The sequence below is a fragment of the Phalacrocorax carbo genome, chromosome 9 (assembly GCF_963921805.1).
Source record: "Phalacrocorax carbo chromosome 9, bPhaCar2.1, whole genome shotgun sequence".
NCBI lineage: Eukaryota > Metazoa > Chordata > Aves > Suliformes > Phalacrocoracidae > Phalacrocorax > Phalacrocorax carbo.
This window is the reverse complement of record NC_087521.1, coordinates 25087656-25115602: the sequence shown is the minus strand read 5'-3', so window position 1 is coordinate 25115602 and position 27947 is coordinate 25087656. Positions and strand designations below refer to the sequence as shown.

The window sequence follows — 27947 nt, the reverse complement described above, 5'->3', positions numbered from 1 at the left end:
GTGGCTGTGCTGAGCCCCGGTGGGCCCCACAGTGGTGGCAGCAGCCCGATAGGGATCCTGCTGCCCTGCAAACCACTACACACCTCCCCTGGCTGCCTTCGAGGCCCCTACAGCAAGGGGAACCTCCTGCCGCCAGAGCCAGCCCTGAGGCACCCTCTCTCCCCCTGGCCCCTCCTCCCACACCCCAGAGGGGCTCTGCAGCTCCCCCAGCTCCCCCCACACCCGAGCGGAGCCGCGCAGCTCCCCCCTCCCCGCCCCCAGCCGGGGCTCCCCCCACCGCCCCGTCGGGGCGCAGCCCCGGTGCCCGCCGGAGGCGAGGGGCGGCCGGCGGGGCGGAGGCAGGAGGCGGGCGGAGCCGCCCCTCCGCCGGGCACAGAGCTATAAGGGCATCGCGGAGCGGCGCGGGACGCCGCGGGAGCCATGGGTAATCGTGTCACCCGCGGGGACTTCGAGTGGGTCTACACGGAGCAGCCCCACACGCAGCGCAGGAAGGAGATCCTGGGTACGTCGAGGGGCTCGGAAGCGGCCGCCGTCGGGGCAGGCAGCCGGGCTGCGCCGCACCCCCGGATCGGGGTGGGGGGATCCGCGGCGGGTCCGGCGCTGGGAGGGGTCCGGGGCACCGGCCGGGTTGCGGGGGGCGGGGGCTGCAGCGCGGGGGGCTTGGAGGGGTGTTTTCCCGGGGGGTGCTGCTCTCCCGGCACCGCCGCGCCTTCCGGAGGCAGCGGAGAGGCACGGCGGGGGCGCCGGCGGCCGAGGGGCTCCTGCCGCACCACCGAGCGGGGCTCCGCGGGCGGCGGAGCTGGCGCCGGCGGGGTGACGCTGCGGGGGCACCGGCCGCACCCGCGGGCAGCGCCCCCAGCCCTCCTGCAGGCAAGCCTTCCCCGCGTCTTGGTAGTGCATTAAAATACATGAGGCTGTGGGTGAGTGCTGGAGAACAACATAAAGTCCCCGCTGCTTGCCAGGGGCAAGGTGCGCTCCTGTATTTTCACGTTGTACAGGCGGCGTTTAACTGCGTGGGGGGCTGGGAGGTTTTCTCTTTGGGGTTTGGGCTTTTCTGAAGATCGTTTCTGAGAAGAAGTAATAATTCAGAATTGTTACAGAATGTCGTTGCATATCTCCTGAATATCTTTATTTTCAACTTTTTTTTTTAATAAAGAAGATTTTTTTCTGTTTTTGTTTGGGTTGCTTGCTTGGTTGGTTGTTTTTTTTTTTTTGCCTCCCATCTAATAAGTAAGATAAAGTTTTTAAAGATCTTTTATAAAGGAAGGCACTGGAGCTTGTGGCTGAGGTGCTGCCCAGGGTCTAGGATAATAGGGTGTAGTTTCTTAACTCCTCCACAATCTAACAGATTAATCCAGGAATAATTTAAATTACAAAAACATTTCTGGTATAGTTGTGGTGGTGAAATATCCTGGTCCATGTTTGAATTATATCCAGGAAAATAATAATTATTTTACTATGTAATCATGATACAAAGTCAAATGATGTCATTATACAAAATTATGCTTCTTGGTGTCATGCTGCTCATCCTTTCAGTCAAGGGGATTATGTTTTGGTGAAGTATGGGTAGGAGTGTGTATTGTTGGTCTCTCCCCCTAACTAATCTCTTGCTTTCCTGATCTTGCTATAGAGTGGGGATTGCAAACCATGATGAAGTTGTACTGTAAAGAGGTGCTAGCATGGTTGGACTGCCTTATCCTTGCTGCAGCAAACTCTTTTTAGGACCTTTCAACTGCATGCTTGCAGAGGTTTTTCCCCCACTCTCTTTGGGTTCAGAATGAGCAATGGGAATCAAGGTCCATCTCCTTCCTTAAGGATGCCCCTGCCCCAGCTGTGGGAGCAGAAGGAAGGGCATAGAGAAATAAAACACGGAAAGAGAGAAATGGAAGATGTGGGCAAAACAATCTGTGTCTGACAAGGCAGAATGGATCATGAAACTAGTGTCACGAATACCAAAATGTTACTGAAAGTTATTGAAACTGTCATGATATCCCATATGATATTAATATAATGATCGTCACTGTATTATTCAAAACCTGAGGGTCAGCAAGCCCCTGGTAACTAGAGTATGTACTTACCAAAGTGTTTAGTGTCTATTGAGCTGGAGTGCACTGCAAGAATCTTACATACATATGAACAAATATCTATAAACATCTACGTATTTTACATTTTTGTATACAGCAATGCCTTGGGGACAGCATTCCATGCTGGTAAAGGAAGTATTTTCCTCCCAATAGGTTAATGATTTAGTTGCTAAGCACTGAAACTTGATTGTTTTCTGTTTAGGCTGCAGCTTTTTTAAAATGTTGGTCTCTCAGGTATGGCTACTTGGATTTAAATGCAAATTGAAATTATCCACTTGGAAAAACATACGGGCAAACTAACAAACATAAGGCAGTTTCTTTCTACACAAGTGGTATTTTCTTGAGCTGTTGGCCCAATAAGTTTCTATAAAGCAACTGAGAGACAATAATGGTCAGCCACAAAGTTGTGCGTCCGGGTTTGAGAATTAATAGCCCAGGTGTCTATAAGACTTTTGTAGTTGGTGACAATATGTCTGAATGATAACTCTGTGAGTCCAAGTCCCCTGCCATGGGCAGGGATATCTTCCACTAGATGAGGTTGTTCAAAGTCCTGTCCAACCTGACGTTGAACGTTTCCAGGGATGGGGCATCCACCGCTTCTCTGGGCAGCCTGCTCCAGCTGAGCAGCAGAGCTAGGAGCTGTGTATATCAACTGGGCTGGCTGGAAGCTAGCTTATGGCAGGACACTGTTGCACTAGATGAACCTACTAGGGATGTCATTCCTAATGGCTATAATTATACCAGTAAATAGATCAACATGTTGCACAAGGGAGAGGTGATACTTTCTCTTATCTCTTCGTAGCACCTTTGTCTTAGGCTCTAGGTATTAAAATGTAGCTTGTGCTTGGTACTGTCTAGGTGCCAACTGCTTCTAAGTTAGACTGGCGATCTCTTGCCAAGCTGGTGCTGTAGCTCTGATCAGATTATTCACGTTCCTGTATGTGTTATTCATGCTTTTCAGTTTACGAAATTGAATTGTTTCATTGCTGTTCTCTCACCCTCTCTTTTTTTATGTTCATGAAAAACCTGTTACTCTCTTGTGTCAGGACTGATATGTGTGTAACACTGCAGTGAGCTGTGTTAGGGAAGGAGCTGTCTAAAAACTAACCTGACGGAAGAAAGGGTTTGTTTGGTTTTTTTTTTTTCATCTGGATCTGCTTAGCCTTGCTGTATAGTTATACAAATGCTATTAGAAGGAGATATAACATAGGGCATAAAGTAGAGGGGATATTTACTTCTAGTAGGAATAGGATTTCTACTTTAGTGGCAGTGTTGGATTGAAACACTTGGAGGACTATGGTCTTACACAGTGGGAAGTGCTGGTGGTTTTTTGGTCTTGAGAGAAGATGAAAAAAATCATTGCTTAGATGCTGGTAACACCATAAGCACACCATGAATGGTCATTTCACCTGCAAACACATTTCCAAATGCAAGCAATGAGAAATATGTTGGGCATGGAAAAAGTGAGATCTTATTTGTGCTGTGGGTTGGATCTAACTTTATAAAATTACTGTAGGTTGGTCAGAAAATGTCTTGCCTTACAGGATCTGTAGGTAAGCACTTGTTTGCTGCTGGGGATGAAGGCTGAATTGGTGTTGCTCAGGGTAGGCTAGGAGCATCTGAATATGATCTAACATCCAAGAATAATAATTATATAATTGGTTCTTTGGCAAGTTATTTTGGAGTGGAGATGATGCAAGTCTTTTATATGTGCTTTATCCTGTAGAAAGGCTGAGATGTTAGCCTGGGGAGGGGGGGGGGGGATGGAGTAGGGAGGTAAAAAAGCCAAAATCCATTTTATTTTGGCATTTAGTTGATTTGAGTAAAATAGCTTCCAGCTCTGCTCGCTTATTTAGAGATTAGTCTGATATTTCTTCCAGCTGACTTTTCTGTTGCCTATTTAAACCTCACATTTATGAAAATTCTGATAAATTGTACATACTGAAATGTGCAAGATGCATATCTCCTTAGCTTAAATAAAGCTCTGAACTACATATGCTTCTGGCGAAGAAACTATGAGTTTTTTTCACCTTTACGCTGAAGTACGTGGGCACAGTGCTGCCGCTGATATGCATGCTCTCTGAGCGCATTCAGAATAGCTGCTATCTCAGCGCCAATTCCCTGTGGGGATCACCTCTGAAATAAATCACATGAGCAGAAAGTCACTGTTTTAGTTGCTTGTGGTCTTTTGCTGAAAATGTATTAAGTGCAACTGAGGGCTTCAGCTTACTCCATGTTGGAGGCTTTTGTTTCAGAGGGAGCTGGAAGCCCTCTTTTTAGCATTCCTACATCCTTTTACTGTGAACCAGCTAATAAACAAGCATCCATCTCTGTTGACACCGGCCATGTGGCATCTTTGCCTCTGCTGGGCACTTCTGGGTGACACAGCTCCCTTGGACCAGCTAGAACAAAGCAGTTTAGGAGCTTGTGGGTGGCAAATACAAGATTAAGACCCCTGTCCTTGCACAGTGGATGTGCAAAACTTCAGTGTAATTAGTTGGGCCGAAAAGGTTTCTTATTAGTTTGCATACTGGCGGGGACAGGAGACTGCAAAGCCAGAAGCTTTTGGCATGCATGTTGTCCTCTGTGTGTATCCGACCTATGTCCTGGCTCATGTAGGGTTTGAATTGATCATAGAATCATAGCGTAGTTTGAGTTGGAACGGACCTTTAAAGGTCATTTAGTCCACCCCCACCCTCCCCACCCCCCCGTAGTGAGCAGGGACATCCTCAACTAGATCAGGTTGCTCAGAGCCCGTCTAGCCTGACCTTGAATGTTTCCGGTGGGGGGGGGGGGGGGCGCATCTACCACCTCTCTGGGCAATCTGTTCCAGGGTTTCTCCGCCCTCATCATAAAAAACATCTTCCTTTTATCTAGTCTAAATCTACTGTCTTTTAGTTTTAAACCATTACCCCTTGTCCTGTTGCAACAGGCCCTACTAAAAAGTCTGTCCCCATCTTTCCTATAGTCCCCCTTTAAGTACTGGAAGGCTGCAATAAGGTCTCCCTGCAGCCTTCTTTTCTCCAGGCTGAGCAACCCCAACTCTCTCAGCCTGTCCTTGTAGGAGAGGTGCTCCAGCCCTCAGATCATTTTTGTGGCCCTCCTCTGGACCCCCTCCAACAGGTCCATGTCTTTCCAGCATGACTTAAATGAGCTGTGCTGTTTATCAGCATGTTCATGAGCTGAGCTGCTAAAAAGCAAAACCTTATCATGTCAGCAAACTGACTTCTTTTGTTTATTTTTTTGGTACCAATACAAGCTCCAGCATAGGGCATGGGGTAGTAAACCTAACATCGTGTCCCTGGTGTCTCTTACTTGTTCTGGCAGGGACTCAGTTGATAGAACACAGTCCAGGACAGCATCATGGCAGAGATTTTTGGTTTTGCCCCCTTTTCTTTAGCAGGCCTTCTAAAAGTCTTATACTGAGTAATATCTCCATTGTGGCTGTATCTGTATGCTGCACTTGTGGTCAAAATAAAGGAAGATTAAGAAATTTAATTTCTTCTCTTGTTACTACTAGCTTCTCATGGATGTGGGCATGGCTGCTGCTCCTTTAAAATCCCCCACCACCTCTGTTTGTGGACAGCTCCAACTGACCCACATCCAAATCCCATGTATGCCAAAATGTGCAGGTGCTAAGTACGTGGTGTCACATCGATCAGAAGTTGTCTGCTGCCGTCACTGAGGTCTAACTGGGTCTATCCTGAGTCATTTCAGGAGCATTGTCAGTGGGAATAGAGGATGAGAACAAGATATCTGGTGTCCCTGGAGGAGGAGGAACACCAGGACCTAGTGACTGACAGCTTCTCCAGGAATGATTACTCCAGCACTGACTGAGCATCACTGTAGGGCTATGGTGAGTGGTTCTAGATCTCCAGAGAGAATCATCAAGGAAAAAAAGTGTAGTCAGAGTAATTTGTCAGTAGTGTTTCAGAGTGAGGCATGTCTCTAGAAAGGTGGCTGATGCCACTGGAGTGATCTCTGTGAAATGTTAATTTAGTAAATGTGTTGTTTTGGAATTGTGAATGCTTCTGAAAATACACTTGCAGCATTTGTTCTCTCTCTGCTGCTGTTCTTTCATCCACACTGTTGTACAAGTGGAAATGCTGTCTTTCATCATTGTGGTGCAGATTTCAGCTGCTCTGAGGTTACGCTATAGAGACCATGGAGCTGTTTGGGCAGAATTATCAACTACATCTAACCACTAAAGTGGCTACTACTAATACTGAAGTGCTCACACTGCTTTTGTAGTGTGCTGGGACAGGAAAGTCTTTCTTTGCACTGTTGTACATCTACACCAGTATTCCCATCCTCTGAACAACAGTATGATGGACAAGCTGGAAGCAGCACATGTGGATAAGCATTCTGCCAGGCTGAGCTAACAGGCTTTCCCAATGAACTGGAGGCTTGAGAATATGCTGTGGAGAGATCAGAGTAGCTGGAGCTGTCCTGGTCCTATTGTACTCTAAAGGGTAAATCCTGGTCCCATGTGGTCACATAACTTCGTGGGTTTTTTTAACACCACCCCCCCTCCCCCCTCACTTTATCTAGAATGTTGGAATGTCAGGGGTTTTTTTTTGTCCTATTCCTGTGCCCTTTTCATGCCATGATTGTGGATAATGAAGAGCTCACTGTAGATTACATCTTATAGCCATCATTGTGTATAAGCCCTGACCCAGGGCTTGTTGGGAGGCAGTGGACTGGCCATATAGAAGCTGATAATTTTTTATAATGGAAAGGTGTTCAGGAAGACCAAATCAGGAGTGATTCAGGAACAAGCAGTATGATGAAAATACCTGCTTAGATGCCTCTTAGTGTGAAACTCAAGCAGTCTCAAGAGTGGAAAGTAGGTGTCTGTTGACTTCTCCAAGGGCAGTGCGTAGAAAACTAAGGTGGTCTTTATTGTGTAGCTGCCACAGGTCTCATAGTCCTTTATGGCTCCTGGTTAATCACTGCACAATAACTGTGTGTCTGATTCTCTGTTGCCTTTGGGACATGCAAATGGCTGACAGCTGGTTTGCACAGCCCAGCTGATCACCTACAGGCTCTTGTCACAGCAGCCTTGCAGGCTTGTCCAGGCTTTTCAAGTGTAAGTGCGCTATCTTACCTTACTAGGATTCCTTCTGCTAGCTTTAAGGCATGAACATGATGATGAACAAAATGAGATAAATATTTATGGTGTAACATATTTGCGTCAGCATGTTATATATAAACTGTAGTCACCAGGATCACTTAATCTGAGATTAATTGTGTCTCAATTTTTGAAAGGGTCAGCATTCAGCATTTTGCACCTGCAAAGATGCTCCTGAACCAAGGGGTCTCTAGCAGGCTACACCACCAGCAGGGCTTTTAGCCTGCAGCAAGCCTAACAGCCCCACCTGTCAGCCTCCCCAGGGTTTCTTCATGCCATGGGAATGGGAAGGGTTTATCAGTATTAATGATAAACAGACACAGTACTGTAGTTTAACTAGTATGCAAAAGCTTACTTCTGGAGAGGAGTTAATCATGTGTTGAATTTAATATTAAACCCTAGCAAGTTACCTAATAGCTGTCCCTGCAATAAATGCAACCTACCTGTGTTGCTGCCTGTTGGCAGTTACTATTCTGAAATCTCTTAAATGTAATCTGCAATTCTTGTTAGCTGCAACAAAAAGAAATAGATCCAAAGCGACAATAGAAATAGATACTCAAACTACAATATAAAGCATTGCTTAGTCATTTTTCCCATCCCATTAAAACTTTTTTTTGGTCAAAGTGGCCTGAATTTGACCAGGCTGAGGAACAGATCTGGTTATTTTACATCTCTTCTGGTGACTGCAGTAACTTATCTCTACCAACTGTATGACTGGAAATTCGAGGTGGCTTGATGTATTAAAAGACTTTCTGAGATTTGGACAGGTGTTGCTAAACAGGACATTAAGCTTTGTAAAATTATATGTCTAACAGATATTCTGATCAGGTCATTATGTCAAGGTATTCTTTAGAGTGGACATCCCAGCACTTTGTGTAAAATTTTGGTCCCTGTCTGGGTACCAGGGAACCATTTATAGCTTGTTAGCGCTTCTAACATGAAAACTAAATAAAAAACCCTGCAAAAACAAGGACAAAACCAGAACAGCAAAACCAACCCACTTGGGCTTTCCAGAGATTTTTATCAAAAAGTTTAGCTGACTTTAGAAAGATGTGAACTTTTACTAGAGCTTTCCCACCACTTAGAAAATCTCTCCCCTGCCTGAATAATCCTCATGGCGATTTTCCTTCCTTGCCCTCACAAGGGTAAGAATTGAGAATATCCCTTTTTCTCAACATCTTCCACAAAACCTGTCGAACCTTTATTTTCTCTAAACTCTAAGCTGGGCTGTTGGCCAACAGGCTCAAAAGTTGTTTGAATGGTTGAAGAGCATGACCACACCAACCCGCTTCCTTAAGTAGTGCTTCATCTCTCTAAACTTCTCCATACTTTTCAGGGTTCACTTCTACAAAAACCTTCTCTGCATCCTTGCAAGGTCACATGAAGTTATGTGCATTGTCTCTCATGTCTGTTATAGTATGTACAGCTGCATAGATACAAATCATTATTATTATGCTTTTATTGCATTGGTATAATACAGTGACATTCAGATGGTATTTACTTTTCTATTCATAAAATGGTCCTATCAAACTTACAGGGGCACACTCTGCAACCTCAGGGTTCAGAATGAGTGACTTGTCCTACAATCTTATCTGTGTAAGCTGTAATTATTGAGAAATGCAGGGTATGAATAAAAGGAAGGAGGCCAGTGGGTGGGTAAAAACCATAAAACAGTGGAAAAATTCATGTGCAAGTTTATACTGGAAGTAAGAAGTGTGGGTTTGTAAAGAGACCTGAAGCAACGAGCAGCACCTAGAAGATAAGCTGACCTTCTCTGTATTTTTCTTTTTCTTAAAAGGACAAATGAATGGCCAGTAGAACTAAAGATCAGTAAGCTGGTCCTGTCAGGACACAGGTCAGACCTGGGAAGCCTAGCCTGTGTCTCTCCGATGCTTTATTGCAGCATTTGTGAGGCTGCATGAAGCTGTTGTGTGATCATTTATGTGACTTTCATGCTTGCTTCTGGTATGTGACTTGGAAGCAGAGAAAAATCTGCTGTCTTACAAATTCCTGACAATATTACTGACTTTCTTGTGATGTTACCATGTGCAAAGAGCCGTATGTGTTGTAAGCACTGATGAACACTCAAATACTAAGGAATTTTTTTTAATGCTACATTTGTCATCTAACCACAGAGCAAAACCTGGTGAGCCTGTTGCTCAGCCCTCTCCCCCTGCTAGTATATCTGAAGCAACAGTATGAAAAGGACTACAAAGAAGGCAGTTGTGTCCCTTTTGTGGAAAATAGCAAAAATTGGGCAAAATAAAAAGGCAAACGAAAAACTTTACAGAAGGTGCTTCTCAGAGCTGAAATCTGGTGTGTTTTGGCATACTAGTACTCATCCTTGTGAAGGCACGTGGTGCCACATATTGACCATCGGGGTAAATTTTCTTTTTTTGTACGTATGTTTGTGTGTGTGTGTATATATGTGTGTGTATATCTTAATATCAATCTCAATTGGACATGATGCTGGAATTGAGCCCATACGTTAGTAAAGCTTTCACTGTAGTGGCAAGCCTGCTCTGGAATTGCCACTCTACAAAACTAGGGCCTCAAACATATGGTAATAAAAACAGAGCGCCAGTGGTAATTACATTTACCTCACTGTGATCTAATGAGGTTTTCTCTGCATTTTTCCCTTTAGCTAAGTATCCAGAGATCAAGACTCTGATGGGGCCGGATCCACATTTAAAGTGGATTGTATCTGGAATGGTTTTCATGCAGTTGGTAGCATGCTACCTGGTGAAAGACTTATCTTGGAAATGGATTTTCTTCTGGGCTTATGCTTTTGGGGGTTGCATCAACCATTCGCTGACCCTAGCCATCCATGATATTTCACACAATGTCGCCTTTGGGAACAAGCAGGCAAAGTGGAACCGATGGTTTGCAGTCTTTGCCAACTTGCCGATTGGCATCCCTTATTCTGCCTCCTTCAAGAAATACCACATTGACCATCATCGGTACCTTGGTGGGGACAGCCTGGATGTGGACATTCCCACAGACTTTGAAGGCTGGTTCTTCTGTACGCCACTTCGGAAACTGCTTTGGCTTTTCCTCCAACCTCTGTTCTACAGTCTGAGACCGCTGTATGTGAACCCCAAAGCAATTACACGAATGGAAATTTTTAACGCTCTCATCCAGTTTTCTATAGACCTTATAATTTACTACATTTGGGGGCTTAAACCTATTATTTACTTAATAGCAGGTACAATTCTTTGCATGGGTTTACATCCCATTTCTGGGCACTTCATAGCAGAACACTACATGTTCTTGAAAGGGTATGAGACGTACTCTTATTATGGACCTCTGAACTGGCTCACCTTTAATGTAGGCTACCACATGGAGCATCATGACTTTCCCAGCATTCCTGGATGCAGATTGCCAATGGTAAGTATGGCATTAGCACAAGTGAATTGGATTTTTATAAAAGCTGCTAAACTGTCTCAAAGAAATCGCTCCAAATCATAGCAATGGGTCAACTTTAAGAAAGAAAAAATAAGGAGAAAAGACAGCTTTTGGATTTGTTGTTAATTCTTTCATTTTAAGCAGAAGATTGAGAGAAATGGCTGTCAAACTGCTGTAATATTTAGCTTATTTGATGGAAACAAGAACATCTGAGCCTCAGAGGGCTTGAGGAAAACTTTTTGCATGACAAAATCCTCCAACAGTGCTTTAAATTTTTCCATTTCCTTCCCTCAGCCACCAGGTTTCATACCTTTGGAATTTTAAAGGCCCATCTAAAGTGAGGCATGTGGCAATTACTACTTCACATTTGTCTCATGACCAATCTGCTAACTATATTGCTTGATTAACATCAAATAAAAGTCTTTCTATTTTTTGAGATGGCATAAGTACTGGGGCGTGTTCCAGCCTGACACAAATTGCACTAGAAAATAAAGCTCCACTCCGCATGACTTGTCTTAGATCTGTTGCCCCACCCACAGAAACCGAGGATGCCTGATCTGTGATTGGGCAAGTGGTGTGGCTTTCCTCTTTTGAAAGTCAAGCTCCTTTTTGTTTACATTTTATCAGTTGTGGGAATCAAATTTGCAAAGCCAGGTGTCTAGGAATGGTTTTCAGTTTCCCTCCAGGTATATAGCTGCTTTTCTGGGTTTTAATACAAGGGCTCCTCAGCAGGTGCTCACAGTGTTAGAGGTACGTGACTTCGAAGTATTACTCCTACATATAAATCCTCTGGAAACATCTGTCTCTGGTCTGACACAAAGTCGGGGGCTGCTACTGCAGTAGCCTCATGAGGCAGAGGTAGAGCTGGGGAGGCTGAGATTCAGGAGCTGTGACCTCCCCACTACTGCATAACAGGTACAGCCTCCATGGTGGCATATTCAGGCAAACCCTGCTTTATGGGTTTATGTCTTCATCACAGAAACACTGTCTGAGAAGAGATTCAAAACTAGAGGAGATTTTCTTGTGGTGTAGAAGAGTGTGGGGAGCCTCTGTATAGCCTGGAGTTCTGTTTTAACACACTCCTCCACTGCTGGAGGTCTGTCCTGGAGAAGCTGGCCATTCCTGGTGGGGTTCAGAGCAGCCAGTAAAGCAGCCCATGCTCACATGTGAAGTTTTCCTCTCGGGCACTCCCATTGCTGATACACCTGATAGCTCAGCTGGGGGGTGTATGAGCTTAGCTTTAGCTTCAAGTGTTCAAACTTGTAAGATAGGCTTAGATACTTAGATTACTGAAATGAAAATAGAAGAGAAGGAGGTTAGCTCTGTATCTTACACAAGGGAGGTGAGTGATGATTTGAACTTGCTGGGACTGTTACTCCAGACCTGATTGGGACCTGAAAAGCTCTTCCCCACCCACATCACAAATAGTTCAGCCTAATTCCTCGAGGCAGTGTGGCAGCTGGAAGTGTCTGCCCTCCTGAGTAAAAAGGATAAAGTTATTTGTTGAATTTCATGGGCTTGTGTTCATGTGTTTCTAGCTCTTGGGCAACTGAGACTTGCCCTGCTGGTGGAGGACATATCAGGCTTGTCAATCATTGTTGCCTGACAGAACTATGTGGGAAACTTTGAGTTGTCAAAACAAGCTATCCATTACAAGTGAATATCTATTATGAAGTGAAGGTTCTTTGGCAAAAAAAGTTACTGCAGAAAATCTCTTGTCTATTAAACCAAGTTGCTTATTCTTTTCTGCAAATTGAGAAGAAAAATTCTCTGCCTCTTTGGTGGAAGGTGGTAAGAGGATAGATCTTCTCTGGATAGCTTTAATGTCTGAACTTCATAACAGGTAGGGCTAGAAACTCCCCCTTACTCTCCTCTGCTTAACGTCTCAGCAAATTCTTCACTCAGCAAAGGTCTAGCTTTTTTCAGATCTAGTCTCTTAGGGACTTGAACTTCTAATAGTTGTATTGTGTAATATGGATAACCTCTCAGTATAGCTATTTTTATTTTTAATTATTGGCAAGTAGAAAGTGGAATAAAGGTCTTTGATTATTCCTGAATGATTGAGAGCAGGGGAGAAATAGGATCAGAGAATAACTGGATCTTTAATCTTGGAAAGTAACTGACTCTTCCGCTTGCTTATCAGAAAAGTAAATTCAGCTTTGTCCTTTGTTACAGGTGTCTCATTCAGAATGTTCTGAGTAATGTGTTTGCCACTGGAAAGACCTTTATCCTAGGAGTGACAGATTTGAAAGAGGTAGAATTAGGCTGTGCTGTAAGCTTATAGATATTAAAGATGAGTGACATGACTGTGCAGTAGAAACTTGTCCCACTTGTATAATGAGAGATTATGCAAGACACCATGAAATTTAACATTGTAATGAATGACCTGCTCTAAAAAAAACCCCTATAGGCTTATGATTACATTAGTGTTTGCATGAAGCCTTATAACAATAAATTATTGCATTCTTTACCAAATTAATAAAAAGATCCTTCTTCATTATCTGAAGGATTGAATACACTTATGGAGAGAGGGGGACAGGAGAGGAGGAGGAACTCTGTATTCTCTCTACAAACTGCAATAAACCCAGCAGTGTTACCAAAGGCAAACTTGTTACTCATTAAGCTCGTGGGAAAAGGAAAAGACATCATATGAAACCAGATTTATTAGACAGACAAGACTGGAAGACATGGTAGATGTGCTGGTTTTGAATTGCAGATTTCCTTAACCCTGTGATGGCCAGGAGGGCTAGCTTGAGTGCTCCCTTCCCCAGTCAAGGACTATGGAGGGAACTTCTGTAACATGCCTTCTAGCATTCTAAACATAATTTTTCACCTTCTTGTCATAATGCTCTTTAGCCTCTATATAGCCCCAGGACAAGGGGTCTATAAAAGCCACGGTGAAATTTTAGGTTGCATTTAACTTTTGCACCTATCTGATGCCAAGGAGTAGGATTGGGGTCCTGTTGCTGTATTCTACAAGCACAAAACCAGAAGTTTCCCCCCAGTTTAAGAAAGACAGGGAACTCCTTGAGCAAGTCCAGCAGAGAGCTACCAAGATGATCAGGGGACTGGAGCATCTCCCTTGGGAGGAAAGGCTGAAAGACCTGGGTTTATTCAGCCTGGAGAAGAGAAGAATGAGGGGTGATCTCATCAGTACTTACAAATATCTAAAGGGTGGGTGTCAGGACAACGGGACTGGACTCTTTTCAGTGGTGCCCAGTGACAGGACAAGAGGCAATGGGCACAAGGTGGAACACAGGAAGTTCCAGCTAAACATGAGGAAAAAAACTTCTTACCTGTGCGGGTGCCAGAGCAGTGGCACAGGCTGCCCAGGGAGGCTGTGGAGTCCCTTCCCTGGAGACATTCAAACCCCTCCTGGATGCATTCCTGTGCCCCCTGCTGTAGGTGTGCCTGCTCAAGCAGGGGGGTTGGACAAGATGATCTCCAGAGGTCCCTTCCAACCCCTACCGTTCTGGGATTCTGTAAAAACCAGAAGCAAAGTTTGTCTAAAAGATGTGATTTCTTACCTAGCACCTTGATCTACTTGAAGAAAAGCCTCAATATGCCAGGTGCCAAGTGCCTAATAAGCTTCTTGCAGACTTTGCAAGTTGTTCTCTTGTTGTCCTTCCATGGTAACTTCCATTCACAAATGAACAGTGAGTTAAGACTTACAGCTGAGATCTGTAAGGAGGAAGGGAGAGAGGAATTGAAGCAAATGGACCATCTCTAATGTGATACGGAGAGCTTGAGAGGGAAGTCAGGGCCAGGATCTAGGAATATTTTGTCACAGTGGCGTCCTCTGAGACGATCTATGATCTGGCTGTAAAACTTGCTACCTGGAAACTGCCATCCACAGGTTTAGTACTACACCCTGAATGCGACATGGAAGATGACTCTTCTAACCTAAAATATATATAATACATATAGTTTAATGCAGGGAATCTGCATTAAGAACAAACTATTTTCATCCTTCACTCCCCAGATTTTCTGGTAGGTAAGGAGGAGATAATTTTGTTTTACTTATGGAGATGCTGAAACAAATTACAATAGATGAGGTGGTTTTGTCAGGAAACTTGGTGTTGACCCATTGTAAAAAATAAACAACCTTTAAAATTCTTTACTGCCGTGTGATAGCAAAATGGGAACATGCACCTAACAAACTTCCTTGTCTTTTTCATAAGAAACCCATTCAGAAATCCTCTGTCTAACTGCATTCATTAAATTTTCCTTCTTCCCCATTCATTTGTCAAAAACACTTCATTGCAGTTTACCTTCTCCTCTCCATTGTTTCTGTACATCTCATACGCTTGTCCTGCCCAGGGTACAGGGACCTTGCCAACAGTGCAAGCGCTGCCTGCCTTCCTGCACGAGGTGCTGTGAGGCACAAAGCCAGGCGGCAGCAAAGAACTATTTCGCGTAGGCGTGAGTCACTGTCCTACAGCTGATGTAGGGTAACACACTCCAGTGCAAGCCCCTGCTTATCTCTTGTGGTTTCCATACCGGGCTTCTCATTCAGAATGAGCTGCCACCATACTCTGCAGGAAGGTGCTAAATGGATATGCTTGGTAAGCAAGCAACTCCTCCACACCTGATGTTGGCAAGCAGCTTGCCAGCCACGACTGGGCTGCTGCTTCCAGAATGGGGCATGTATAATCTTCTTCAAAATCCACTGCTGGGTATTTTGATTAATCATCTTAATTATCCAACAACACTTATTCTACGTGCCTGTTTTAAATCTGTAATACCACTGCAGAATATGTGTATGGAATATATTTAAGGGCAAGTTTTCAGACTTGCATGTTGTGTCCATCTGAGAGCTCTTCAGCCCTATGCCCAGACTGTACTGCTGCTCATGTTTGCCGAAAGTGTGGAAACTATTGGGCTGAACATAGGCTGTTTACTGGCCTCTTCTGAGCCATTTTTTTCTACTTTGTCACTGGGGTCATTTTTTAGTTAGCCTTTGGTGCCAGGGAGCACAGCCACTGCCTGAGACATTGTTCCTGGGACCTGAATTGCTTTCTGTGAATCTCCAGCCCTCCACTTCCATGTGCAAGAGGCAATACAGAAAGACTTTCTGAAGCCCTTGTAGTGGTCAGAGTCTAACGTAATCAAGAGCTCCGCAGACTAATGTAACTAGCTGAAAAAACGTGTCTGGTTCAGACCACTGTTTCTGTGGGCAAGAAACATATGGGGGTTCTGGAGAAGAGAGGAATGGTAGACTTGCCATATGAACTTGGCTAGTACAGATGATGGCTGAATTACTGTTTTAAGCCAAAATTCAGGCAGAAATTCTTAAATGGAGTTGGAAGGGAAGGTCTGTAAGCAGCAGCGTGCTAGGGAATGACCATGCAGAGCTGGAGGGAAGCTTTTGGGGCTCAGTATCTGAGATCCCCTTTGTGTTTGCATAAGGCCTCATTAGTGGCTTTCATTCAAAGGAGTCAAGGGAGCTTACTGTCTAAATAGTCCTCCCTTTCATCCTCCTGCTCTTTCAGTTACCCAGCTGGGAATGGGAGGATACAAAACCCAGATTAAATTATTTCTTACTGTGATTACAGAAGGAGCACAGGGAACTAAATCTGCATCTTCAGACATCTTACCTGGTGCCTGGAAATTGCTCTTCTTCCAGTCATTAACAAGAACTTCTAGGGAGAAATGCTGATATTGTCTGCATCCCATTGAAAATGAACCACATTTGAAGTACAGACCAATGCTTAAAAGCAGGATATATGGAATTATTAGGAAGTCAGAGGTATTCAGTGAAAGGCAGAATACAATCAGGCCTGAACTGGATCTTCCATACAGCACTACCATGCCATGAGTACAAGGAGTGCATAGGTGCAGAGGTACAGAGGTAAAAGACCTTAACAAAACCTGTATGTTACCCAACCTACCTCACAGGGAAGTGTCTGCTAGGAAGCAGAATTAATGGGGTAACTAGCAGTGAGCTGTACTGGCTTATAATTTAACTTTTGCCAAGATTCTTACCTTTTCACAAACTGTCAAAATGCTCTGTAAGGATTCCACCATTACACCTTGGATGCTGATGAGACCCTCCTCCTGGATGACAATTTCTGTGAAACCCGTTTGGTCTTCACTGGAAGTCCATACTGTGCTCAACACAGCTGGCTTTAAAATTCTGCAGGGTTTTTAAAAAGAGAAGTCATTCTGACCATCAAGAGGAGCTACTCTAGAATACAGCTTTGTTTGTCTAGGAGGTGGAGCTGTAATAAAACCATCCCCAGGCAGTTTATGTGCAAGCATACAATAGCTAACTGACTCTGCTGCTTCGTAAGTGTGTTAAAGAAGCAGAGCATCTAGCTGGAGCAGGGACTACTGATAACTTGGGAATCCTCACAGTCCCCTGAACCTGCAAGGTCTGAAACCTCTTTGTCCTCCAGTTCTGGCCTTACTCTCACTGCAAGTGTCACCCCCACTGATGCACAATGCTTCTCTGATGGCAACAGTCTCAAGGCTTGGGGATTTGTAACAGGGATGAAATTTTATTAGATTTGTGATCTAATAATGAATCTTGCACCAGACTGAGGAGAACGGACCGCCCCTACAATTTCCTCTGCCTGCTGGAGGAACTTGTCTCTCAGATTTGCATCATGGTAGCAGACTGAAGGAAAGAAAATGAAGTGTAGGCAAGGCTGTGTCTGGCATTTTCTCAGTTGGTATTTCTCTCCTACCCAAAACCCTCAGCAGACAAGTATTATGAGTGGTGAACAGGGCTTTAAATACAGTGTGTCGGAGTCTTGGCACTTTATAAGTGGATTAGTCATCTCATTGTAGAGATCCCACCACCTCCAAAATGTGAGAAAATAGTTCTGACTGAAGGCAGCGATCCACCATCTTTCAAATTCTGACATTATGAGGCAAAACTTACATCAGAAGTCTGCTAAGAAGTATCTAAATATGTTTAAGTATATCTCATTTGGCTGAACTTCAGAAGCTCACAAGCAATAACAAGTAACTTCAGGTTATGGCTGTGCTATCAGATCTGAATGTGAAGACTGAAACACACCTGTCACTGTGCAGCTAAACAGGTCATTCTCTCTGTTCTTCTTCCAGGTGAAGAAGATTGCAGCAGAATATTATGATAACCTCCCACATCACCAGTCCTGGATTCGAGTTCTGTGGGACTTTGTTTTCGATGACAGTATTGGTCCCTATTCAAGGGTTAAGAGACTATGCAAGCTGGCAAAAGAAAGCTAACGGACTAGCTCTGCCTGCTGCATTGGTCTGTTCATTTGAATGACTTGAGTTTTCTGCAGAAGTAGAAGAATGTTTGTGTGTACTGAATTAGCGTTGGTGTGTGCTCCTTAGACCAAGAGGATGGGTGTGAAAATGAAGGAATTGCATGCACTATTTTAGACTATTGATCCTTTTTAATAAAGGATATTTGTGAATGTAACTCTGAGAAACTAAATTAGAGTGAGCTATGATGATGTGAACTTTTGGTCTAGGCATAGGGTTAACTTTCTGGGCCACATGTGCCTAAGTCTGAGTTTTGGCCTGGTCTGCAATAGAGAATGCTTGGTGTGTGTAAAAAAAATAAAATAGTGAAATTGCAGGGGTCAGCACACCGGGAGAGCATGGGATGAGCCTCACCCTGGCAAAGTCACCTGCCTGATCATAGTGTCTCCCCTGCCAGGTAAGTGCTGCTGCGGCCAAAAAGGCCAACAGGATGCTGGGTTGCATCAAAAAGGGCATCGCCAGCAGAGAGAAAGAAGTCATCATCCCGCTCTACTCAGCGCTTGTCAGGCCACACCTGGAGTACTGGGTACAGTTCTGGTCCCCGCTATACAAAAAGGATGTGGACAGGCTGGAAGGGGCCCAGAGAAGGGCCACAAAGATGATCAAAGGACTGGGAAGCTGCCATATGAGGATAGGCTGAGAGAGCTGGGTTTGTTCAGCGTTGAGAAAAGGAGGCTTAGAGGGGATCTCATCACCATGTACCAGTACTTAAGGGGCAGCTACAAAGAAGATGGAGACTCCCTTTTTACAAGGAGTTACAGGGAGAGGACAAGGGGGAATGGACACAAGGTGCTCTTGGGGAGATTCCGCATTGGACACGAGGGAAATTTTTCACAGTGAGGACAGTCACCATTGGAATAATCTCCCAGGGAAGTGGTTGACTTGGCCATGTTGGACACCTTTAAGAGCCGCCTGGACAGGGTGCTGGGCCATCTTGTCTAGACTGTGCTCTTCCTAGAAAGGTTGGACTAGATGATGCCTGAGGTCCCTTCCAACCTGGGATTCTGTGTATGTGTGAGCATGCATGTGTGTAGTTTAGGACTGGTTTCTTTGCATGCCAGAGTAGATGTAGATGCTCTGTGTGTACAGGACTGTGGAAGCAGGGAGGACTGGCACGCAGTAGTAAATGATACTTTCTGGTGAACATAAGGGTGCCTTTAGCTCAATGTCTTGTCTAATCTAATATCTTCTGATAATTGCTGGTAGCAGAGGTTTTGTATATACAATGGAGTATGTTTATATTTTTGTACATTTGTATCATTATTTTAGTAGCTGCTGTTTGACCTTTTTTCCAGGGCTTTGTCTAAACCTTTTCTGAATGCATTTCTATTCTTAGGATGTAATATTCAGTGCAGCTAACTGGCACAGCTGAACTGTGGTGTGGAGAAACCCTTCCTTTAGTCTTCTGCTTGCTGCCTGATCAGCAGCGTGGATGTGCCCCTGGAGGAACTGGGTGGCCCTTTCTCACTCACCTTTTTAACAGTATTAATAACTTAATGTTTCTCATCCATTTCCCCACTGTAAGTTCTGGGAATGAAAAGGTTCTGGTTTTAACTGCTGCTTGCCAAGGTTGTTAGTGTTGCTGATGACATTTCTTGGTCTTCTCTATATTATACGCCTTTTTGTTCATTGGAGTTAGGAGTATGTATCAGTGAAGACATGGGGATGTTATGGTGATATTTGTTCCTAACTGCTTTGAGAATAATTGTAACTTTTTTCCACTGTCATTCAAGGGGCACTGACTTGACATTTGGGAAGCACGTGATATAAAAGTTGCCATAAAAAAAGCTATATAAAAGTTGCCACAGATGGTATTAAGGGGATATACCTGAACATGGAGCTGAGGTTGTTTCTCTCCCTACGTGTCTTACTTTGTGCTGTTAACCTTCATCTGTCATTTCTGCCCACTGGAATAGTTAAATCTTCCTGCCTATTCTCTCCAGCTATAAAATTCTGGCTATTCTCAATAATTCTGCATCATCAAAAACCTTAATCACAATACCTTCCTCCAAGCAGAATAATATCTTGGGAGTCAGGAGTTCAGACGCCATCTAATAACTTCCCTCCACCCTGGAAAGCTGACAACTTATTTCTATCCTTAATAAGTGGTTAAAAGAGAGCTATAAAGGTTGTCTTACACCCTAAACCTCTAACAGTTTGACTTTTTTGTTTTCTTCTGGAAATCCATGTCTGTAACAAAGAAAAGGATTATTTTGCATTCTCACTAGTCCCTCAAAGTATGCTACTAGACCTGGGAAGCCTGATTTCCTCAATAAACCCTGTTTTGTTCCTTTGTCCTACAGCACTGGATCCAGTGAGTCTGTCTGTTCGTTAGCCTGGCACACCAGGCAGCTGAGCTAGCCTGCAGCAATTTGGGTTCCTCATCCTCCATTTCCCTTTCCTTCATTTTCCTCAATGTCTAATTTTGGCAGTTGGGTAAATACACAGGTTTGCTCAGCAGGGCAAGATCTTTTGTGATGCAGGGGCTGAATGCCAGTTCATTCACCAATATTGTTTTGGCCTGGTTCTTTTTCGGGAAAAGAAGAGGAAGAACAGGACTTCTTCTGACACTTCAGACTTCACTTGTTCTTTGGGTGCTTGTTCTCCCAAAGGAAATAGCTCTGCTGTGGGAACCTCCTTTGACTTTGTGTTGTTGCTCATGCCAGGAGCTTCACTTTTTCATTAATTGACTTCACTGTTGCTGGCACTTCATAATGACATATTCAACTTCTCATGTCCTTAGCAAGCTTGGTCAACTTAGCAAATTAATATTAAAAACATAATAAAGATTATGCTATCTTCCTCGATGTGACTGTTGTCCTCCTGCATGGAGAGTAACCTCTCTATAGCTCCCTTACTCAGCTGTTCTATGACAGAGTCACCTGTGTGCTGTATAGATTACCAGCCTAGCCTGACACAGAAGCTATGGTGTAAACAGACAGCAACCAAAATTGGCAACCGCTTCCCATCCTGCCTCCTATCAGCTTTTCTGTCACAGTCCCACCTTGCTTTGCCTGGGCAGCCCAACAGCCCTTCTGCTCTGCACTCTCCATCCTAGCTGGAATTTGAAGTAGCTGGAAGCCTGGTGCCTGCAGATGTGCGGTGCAAGCTGGGTTCCAATGTGTGTGGGTGCTGCTGGAGAAGGTTGTGGTCCTGTCCTCTCCATGCGCACTTGACCTTGCCACTACCAGTAAAGCTGGCAGAAGGGGTTTTTTTGTTGTTTGTATTTTTTTTTTGGTAACCACAGGGCAAATGGGTCTGGGTTAAAAAAAACACTGGGGTATATATAGTTTTATTCTCTTTGCTTAAAAATTAATCTAGATCCCTTTAATTGTGTGGCCACACAAACGCTCTGGCAAGAGGAGATAGGCAGGACAAATAGCTGTATGACAGGTTGGAGAGGAGGTGAATGTCCCTTTTGATTTCTGCCTCTGTAAAATGCCTGTGGCCTGCCCTGTTGCAGCAGTACCCTCAAAAAGCCCAGCATGAAGGGGCATCCTTCCCTACAGAGGCAACAGGCGAATGGAATTAGTGTCTGGGAGGGGAAAATCTTCTGGCAGTGCCACTACTGCAAATAAGCCACCCTGCGCATCCCTGTTGCTGGAGCCGTAGGCTGGGAACCAGCAAAGCACCAGTGATGCCAGGACAGCTTCCCTGCCCCTATCAGCCAAGCCGCCCCTTCTGCCCCCATGCACCTTGCTCCCACAGCGATTAAGTGGCCCTGTGCAAACTTCAGCTCGCGTCTTAAGTATACAAGGCTGCAAAAGTAGAAGAAGAAAGTAAGAAAAACTTATTTTTAGCAGGTGGCTGATGTTAACAGAGAGCCACACCATATCCAGGCTGTACACTTGGCCTGAATTACGATGCAGTTAGTACTGACTTTAGGCATAATGGCACATTCCAAGGTGAAACTCGAACTGTGCCAGGCCCCAACTTCCTGAAGCTTAATTAAGATTACGGGAGAGTTTCACAGATGGTTGTGATCACCTGAGAGGCAGCAGTTTTGAAAAATACTTGCCATTGTCAGGTATGCCATTACATGGGTTTATAATTAAGAAACACATGAGGTTCTGTGTGAGCTTTATGCAACAGAGCTTTATAATCTTTGCTGTTATTGGTGCTTGTCTGTGTTCTTCCTACTGGTCCTGGGGTTGTCGTATTGTAGTGCACATCAATGTCTGCCTGCTTTAATTCCCATGTGGAAATCTTATGTCACTGTCTAACCCATCTCTCACATTCTGCTGGCATTAAACAGCTAACAGACATCAGACTCAGTCTGGACCTCGCCATTGCATTAAACTCAAATTTCTCAATTTTTTCCCATATTTAACCTACAGTATAACCACATTGAGAAACAGACTGCTTTCTATAAAGGCAGATGGGGTTGCTTTGAAAAGTGCTGAAGGACAACCCCATGATCTCCAAGCAAAAGCAGAAAACATTTTATGACTAACTCCAGAGCAAGCCCACTGTACCTCCTCTCCTGGGTCTCCAGTGAGCCTGGGGGGATGCAAGCAAGGGGACAGCCTGGGCTGCTGCATGAGGCTCTGCTCCCAAAACCATTCCCAGAGAGGCCTGAAGCAAAGCAGGGGGGCTTAGAAAATATTTGACAGCTTTCAGTAGCTGAACTCCCATCTCTTACCTTTTGCACAAAGTTATCAAAAAGATGGTACCAAGCCTACTGCCATGTAAAGCTTGCGCCAGCCTAAGTCAAACAGAAATTCCTAAGATCACACTGGTGGAAATAATGGCTTGAAAGAAAAAAATCGTATGACCAGAAATAAGTGACTGGGTGTGTGCTGTCAAGTGTTCAGTGCCCTGTACACGTATCTTTGACTTCACTTTCTGGGAAATAAAGCTCCAGACCTGCATAACATTAACAAATGAAATATGTGAGATATTAACAAACGACTCCCCTTAAGCCTCTAGTTGAGCAGTGCTGTGCCAGTGATTTCAGCTTGCATCCTCCTAATGCCTTCGGTAGCCTTGTTCTGCATAAATACCTCCCTTTTATTTACTGAAAGCCCTTACAAGTGCAGGTGATGGGACCTGTTTTTTTTTTCAGTGATGACAGGAGATGCAGTAGGGCAGGTAGTGGTGGCCTGAGAAGAGCCATAAGCCACTGCCTCCTTCACTGACTTTGGTAGGAAGTTGCTGAGGTTGCTGCAGCCTGACTGAAGGAGGTGGTGCTCAGCTGGTGATGCGAGGAGGTCCGGGTGGGTGAGAGCCACATCTCCCTGAAAAAGAAGGCAGGGCTGTTGCCGTTGCACCAGCCTCCATAACATGCTCAGGCTCTCTCCTTGGGCTCTGCGGCGCTGGCCGGGCAGAGCTGCCACCCCATGGTGAGTCTCAGTCACCTTCCTTTCACCATCAACTCAAGAGACATAGAAGTGTGGGAGCTCAAGGGATGAATGAAACAAAGGCAGTCAGGGCCATGTGGACAATAAACAGTTTATTACCAATATGAACACAGATACTGTGATGCACTGACGTACCATTTTTTTAATATTGTGATAACTCTGAGACAAAGAACTTGTTGGCTGACAACTAACATGTCTCTGTTTCTTCCGGTGATGCCACAATACATTTCTGTTGGCAAAGGATCTTCATTTACATTGCAGACTACTAGTAAAATGACTTTGAAGTAATCTATCAAAAGCAAATGGTTCACATGTGTTCTTATCTACTACTAAAAAGAAAGGTAATACATTTAAATAAGCAAATACAAAATACAAAAAAGGCTGACAAATCCAATGTGCAGTGTCAGATGAAATCTAAAAAATCCAGAAATTTAAAATTTAATATTCTTTAGATTAAGACTTTTAAAATGAAGCGAATCCAAGGCAGCAGAAAGCTTCAAAGTGTGCTGAGTCTGCTAATAAAAAGAGTATAACAACAAAGAGTGCCGGTGTCCTCTCTCTCATCATCTTGCATGACCTTGGTACACTTAGAAATGATCCAATCTTCCTAGCATTCTTAGTACCGTCCAAATGCTTTGCAATCATTATGTTGTACTGATTCTACTCAACTCCTGCCGTATGGCTAGAAAATCAAACCAAAAAGTTAATGCATAACGTTACACCCAGTGTGATGGAAAATGCTAAGTATAGAGGTTGCAGAAAGTACACGCTGGTAAAAGGATGAGTGGAGGGTAAAAGGATGAGTAAGGGTAAGCAGTCAGCTGTTTGCTTGCAAACTGCAGTACTGACTTAAGAAGTCGCATCTGTGGTTTATGTGAATGTCTTATTTTGCACTGGAATGAACTGGGGAGGCTCTGAGGGCCAAGCTGCTGCAACAGTAGCGTACGGGTGAGGGTGTCCTCAATTGCAAACTGCGCCGAGGTTTTGTAAGCACACAGGTCTAGGGCAAGGGGACAGGGAATGGATTTTAGCTGTTTTACAGTCTCCTCTTTTTCCCCTTCTGTGTGACTCTAAGATGGGGAGCACAGGGTGTGGGCATGCATCTCATATGCCCTAATGCAGGCTTCAAATAGGTGTTTTGCTGTGCATTTCAATAATGGCCCTGAAAAATACATTTATTCATATATTGCAGAGCAATTTATTAAAAAGTACTGATACATTTAGTACAGCTGTTGTACTTTTCAATGAATGATAAAAAACGTGGCTATTTAGAAAGCTGTAATTGAGTGAAGGTCTGAAATAGCTCTTCAAGCTTAGGAAGCCTACAGAAGATGCTCGGGAAGGGTTTTTGGCTTGGTACCTTTGTCCCCTCCTCATCCTGGGCCTGTGTGGCCGGGTAGGTACAAGCAATTTCACGCTTCCTGATTGTGATAAATTGATATGCCACGGGCTACAGGCAGGCCCTTTCTCACCCTCCCACCTGTGAGAAACACCAGCCAGTGAACTTCTCACAGTTTGGGAGTGAAAGTGCTCATCAGCAGCATAAAAATAAAGGATATAAACACAACGTCACGATCAGAGCTCAGATAAGGTAGATGATTGGTCTTCAAATGTGTATATAAATCAGAGCTACTCAGAGAAGTCTGAAAACACCAGGGAACTCTCTGCAGTTCCTATCGTCTTATCTATGGGAAATTAGTCATAAAGATGAGAAAAATAATAATTTTTCTCTTTCTTACCATCAATTATCTCCTCTTTCACTTTGTGTAACTCTCTTACAACTTCCTCCAATATTTCCTGATGAGACAAAACACAAGTCAGCTGCTCAGAATTTCCTTCTAACGGGTGGAAGAAAATGCAAGTTTAACACGGTTGTGCTTGTCCCCCTCCTCCACTGACAATCAGAGCCTAGCAGTACTAACAGCTACGTCTGCACTCCCAGGCCAAGGACGCAGAAGGTGCTGGCATATTTATTTGCATGTTTCTATACAGACATCTTGATCAAATAGCAGTGAGTTTGTGCTCTCTTGCTGCTCACCAGCTAGCCCTTCTCTAAGCACCTAGTTATAGAGGAAATCAGAAGACTGAACAGCTGTTTTGCTTGTACAGCGCATGCATGGGGGAAAATGGGTAGCTCATCAAATCTAAGTGCAAAAGACCTTTTCACTCACCTGTTTCATTCGATCAAAATCTAAGGCCTCCATAGCCACATCATTGCTGCTGCTCACTGGCTTCATCCTTGAGAAATGGAAGAGGAGGACAAAACAGACAGTCAGTTCCTTGCCACGCACGCTAAGCTACATCCACCTGACGGTTTGGGTGACATCCACCCCAGAGCAGGCGCACCCGTGTTCGAGCGCTGGACTGGAGGCTCCCTCTTGTGCCACTCAGGAGAGTTCGGCAGCTGGAGAGCAGCCCCGCTCCCGTTTGCACAGCCTGACCCTCAGAGATGCTGCTTTCCCTACTGCAGACATATTGGAGGAGCACAAAGACTGCACTGAAACTTGATTTACTCTTTTTTTTTTTTTGGTGTTGGGAGTCTCAGTGATTTCAGACTAGAAAATGCTGAGATATCTTCAGGGAATAAAGCCTGTTTAACAATGCATGTTATTACAGTGTTTGCAATTTGCAAGCTAGATGTCTGGTTTTCTCTCACAGTCTGTTTTCTGTACAGCAACCTTGCCTTGGCCACCTAGACTTTAAATGGGTGCTAAAGTAATAGTGGAATACAGGTCAGGAAAATATTATAGGGAAAATAATAGCCCAGCAATCCTTTCCTTGGAAGGCCTCACTGAGTCAAGTGGACCTTGTTGATAGCACTGTATAGTACAGGCACTTTTTCTTGACCCAGAAACAAAACCAGTCTGCCCTTGATGGCTAGTACACTTGAATGTTATCGGCCTTGCAGGATGGTATTAGTCAGCGGGCTGAACTCTGATGACTGATAAATTAAGGAAGCAGAAGCTGCTTGACGTTGTCTTTTAATCAGTAACTCTAAAACATTTCAAAAATTAACCATGCTATATAATTCATAGAAAAGGCTTCAAACAGCTTTGCCATCATCTTTGGGCCCAAGATGGGGGCTGGCAGAGATTCTGCTATTCCTGAGGGTATGCTTGGACTTGCAACCCTTTCTTGGGAAAATCTTAACATGTCTCCTACCATCTCACAGCTAAGCTGGGAGTTAAGACAGATACAAATGCCATCAAACTGAACAGGAGCGGAAACAGGTCACCACTGAGAGCTTTTGAAACCTGCCCAGCTTCCCCCCCAGAATTCATTCAAGCAAGCAAAGACTGAGCACTATTCCAGGTGTTAAACTAGGAAAGGATTTTTTTCTGACTGAACTCCTCTTCCTCCCAGGATGGAACAGCATTATAGAAGACATAGCAAAAACTTGATGGCTGCTTTAAATAGCCCATGTTTCATTCCCATTTGCAAGGAGAAGGAATGGCCTTTATCTATTGGAAACTCTCACATATTTCCTAGAACCAACGTGTCCCATTGGTTTTAGGAGACTTGGAGAAACTATACTTTGTTCTCATAACACTGGTGAATTCCTCTGAATGTTTGGGCAAGGCATGTTCCAGCATCTTTAATACAGCAGCAACTATGTGCAGATAGTTGCCATTGGCAACTTTCTCTCTGCAGACTATCAGCACTGTTGTATATGTAACAGTGTAAAATAAGGGACATCTTTTTGCAGGAAATGCTAAACATATGTAAGTCTGTGTTCTGCCTCTTCATTCAGCTTATCCAGCTGTCTCAGTGTCCAGTACTGTATTAACACTGGGTGATCCTGGACCAACACTGGAAGGAAGTCTCCCTTTAGTTGTCCAGCATCAAACTTTATCTGAATCTCTGCAGGTAAGAATATGGGTGGTGATAGGTGATACTGCAGCTTGGCTGTTCTGACTGACAAAACTTCTGGAGTCCTACTTTAGCTTCTTGGCTTTTGACACCTTCCAGCTTTTGAACCACATATTTCTGAATTCCCTGTCTGTGGCTGGACCTTTTTACAGCTGGATGTTATTAACTTACTGCACCAAGCCTTGCGCTCCTTTCTCATGCACCCACTGCAGTTGCATGGATGGAGGAATAACTTCCCTTCTCCCAGCTGCAGGCTCTTCAGATCATTTCTGCCTTTGCTTTTGAATATCTGCAGAGGTTGAGCAATGAAAACTTCTCCTATTGTCAGGGTCATCCTGAACCTGCTGTAAAAAGATGCTCCAAAACCTGCCTTCCACATGGCGCAGCACGCTGCGGAGCGCGTGCCTCTGATTCATGAGCACAGATGATTTAAGTTCTTGTTTAAGTGTGATAAACAGGTGCGATGCCTGTGCCCACCTGAGCAGGGGGCTGTTTCCACAGAACAAGCCTTTGACAGGACACACTCTACCTTCACATTTTGTGCAGCAACAGACAAAGCAGATTGTAAGAGAATTCGTAAAAGATGTGACAGAAGACGAGCATTAGTGTTGAATGATGGGATTAGCCAAAGGACAAGCCAAGATGGTTAAGAAGCCAGGCTGTTAGCCAGTACCTAGAAGACACGTGGGATTGTGTGGGGCTCTTAGCTTCACAGCTCTTCACCACTGATGGATTTCTACAGCAATGGAATGAAACGAGACATGAGTTGTGCACGTGCCACGGGGGCAGCATGACCATCCCGACTGCTGGCCAGCCGCAGGGACGCCCCGTGCAGCTCAC

The 27947-nt window shown here is 44.3% G+C and overlaps 2 protein-coding genes across 8 annotated transcripts in view; one reads left to right on the top strand and one right to left on the bottom strand.

Moving 5' to 3' along the window:
* The first annotated feature begins 325 nt into the window (after positions 1 to 325).
* DEGS2 (delta 4-desaturase, sphingolipid 2) lies at positions 326 to 21964 on the top strand. The gene is made up of 3 exons (XM_064460759.1): positions 326 to 502; positions 9860 to 10602; positions 17692 to 21964. Exons 1-3 carry the CDS (start codon positions 421 to 423, stop codon positions 17833 to 17835), a joined length of 969 nt encoding a protein of 322 aa, XP_064316829.1. The 5' UTR covers positions 326 to 420; the 3' UTR covers positions 17836 to 21964.
* A 1346-nt stretch (positions 21965 to 23310) lies between these two features.
* Positions 23311 to 27947, bottom strand: part of EVL (Enah/Vasp-like) — a 156755-nt gene continuing 152118 nt past the window's right edge. For 6 of the 7 annotated variants that reach the window (XM_064460757.1, XM_064460752.1, XM_064460753.1 and 3 more), the window contains exons 11-14: positions 27781 to 27843; positions 25409 to 25475; positions 24977 to 25034; positions 23311 to 23919 (exon numbers count right to left, since the gene is read on the bottom strand). In XM_064460757.1, the coding sequence (XP_064316827.1) occupies positions 23882 to 23919; positions 24977 to 25034; positions 25409 to 25475; positions 27781 to 27843 (226 nt within the window). In that variant the 3' untranslated portion in view covers positions 23311 to 23881. The remainder of the gene's footprint in view (positions 23920 to 24976; positions 25035 to 25408; positions 25476 to 27780; positions 27844 to 27947) is intronic. The other variant, XM_064460754.1, reaches the window with a different exon arrangement.

Excerpts from the sequence above, each read along its gene's own strand:
- DEGS2 (XM_064460759.1), top strand. The coding sequence starts at position 421 with ATGGGTAATCGTGTCACCCGCGGGGACTTCGAGTGGGTCTACACGGAG. Across the intron at positions 503-9,859 it reads GCGCAGGAAGGAGATCCTGG|CTAAGTATCCAGAGATCAAG; the intron begins GTACGTCGAGGG and ends TTTTCCCTTTAG. Across the intron at positions 10,603-17,691 it reads CTGGATGCAGATTGCCAATG|GTGAAGAAGATTGCAGCAGA; the intron begins GTAAGTATGGCA and ends TTCTTCTTCCAG.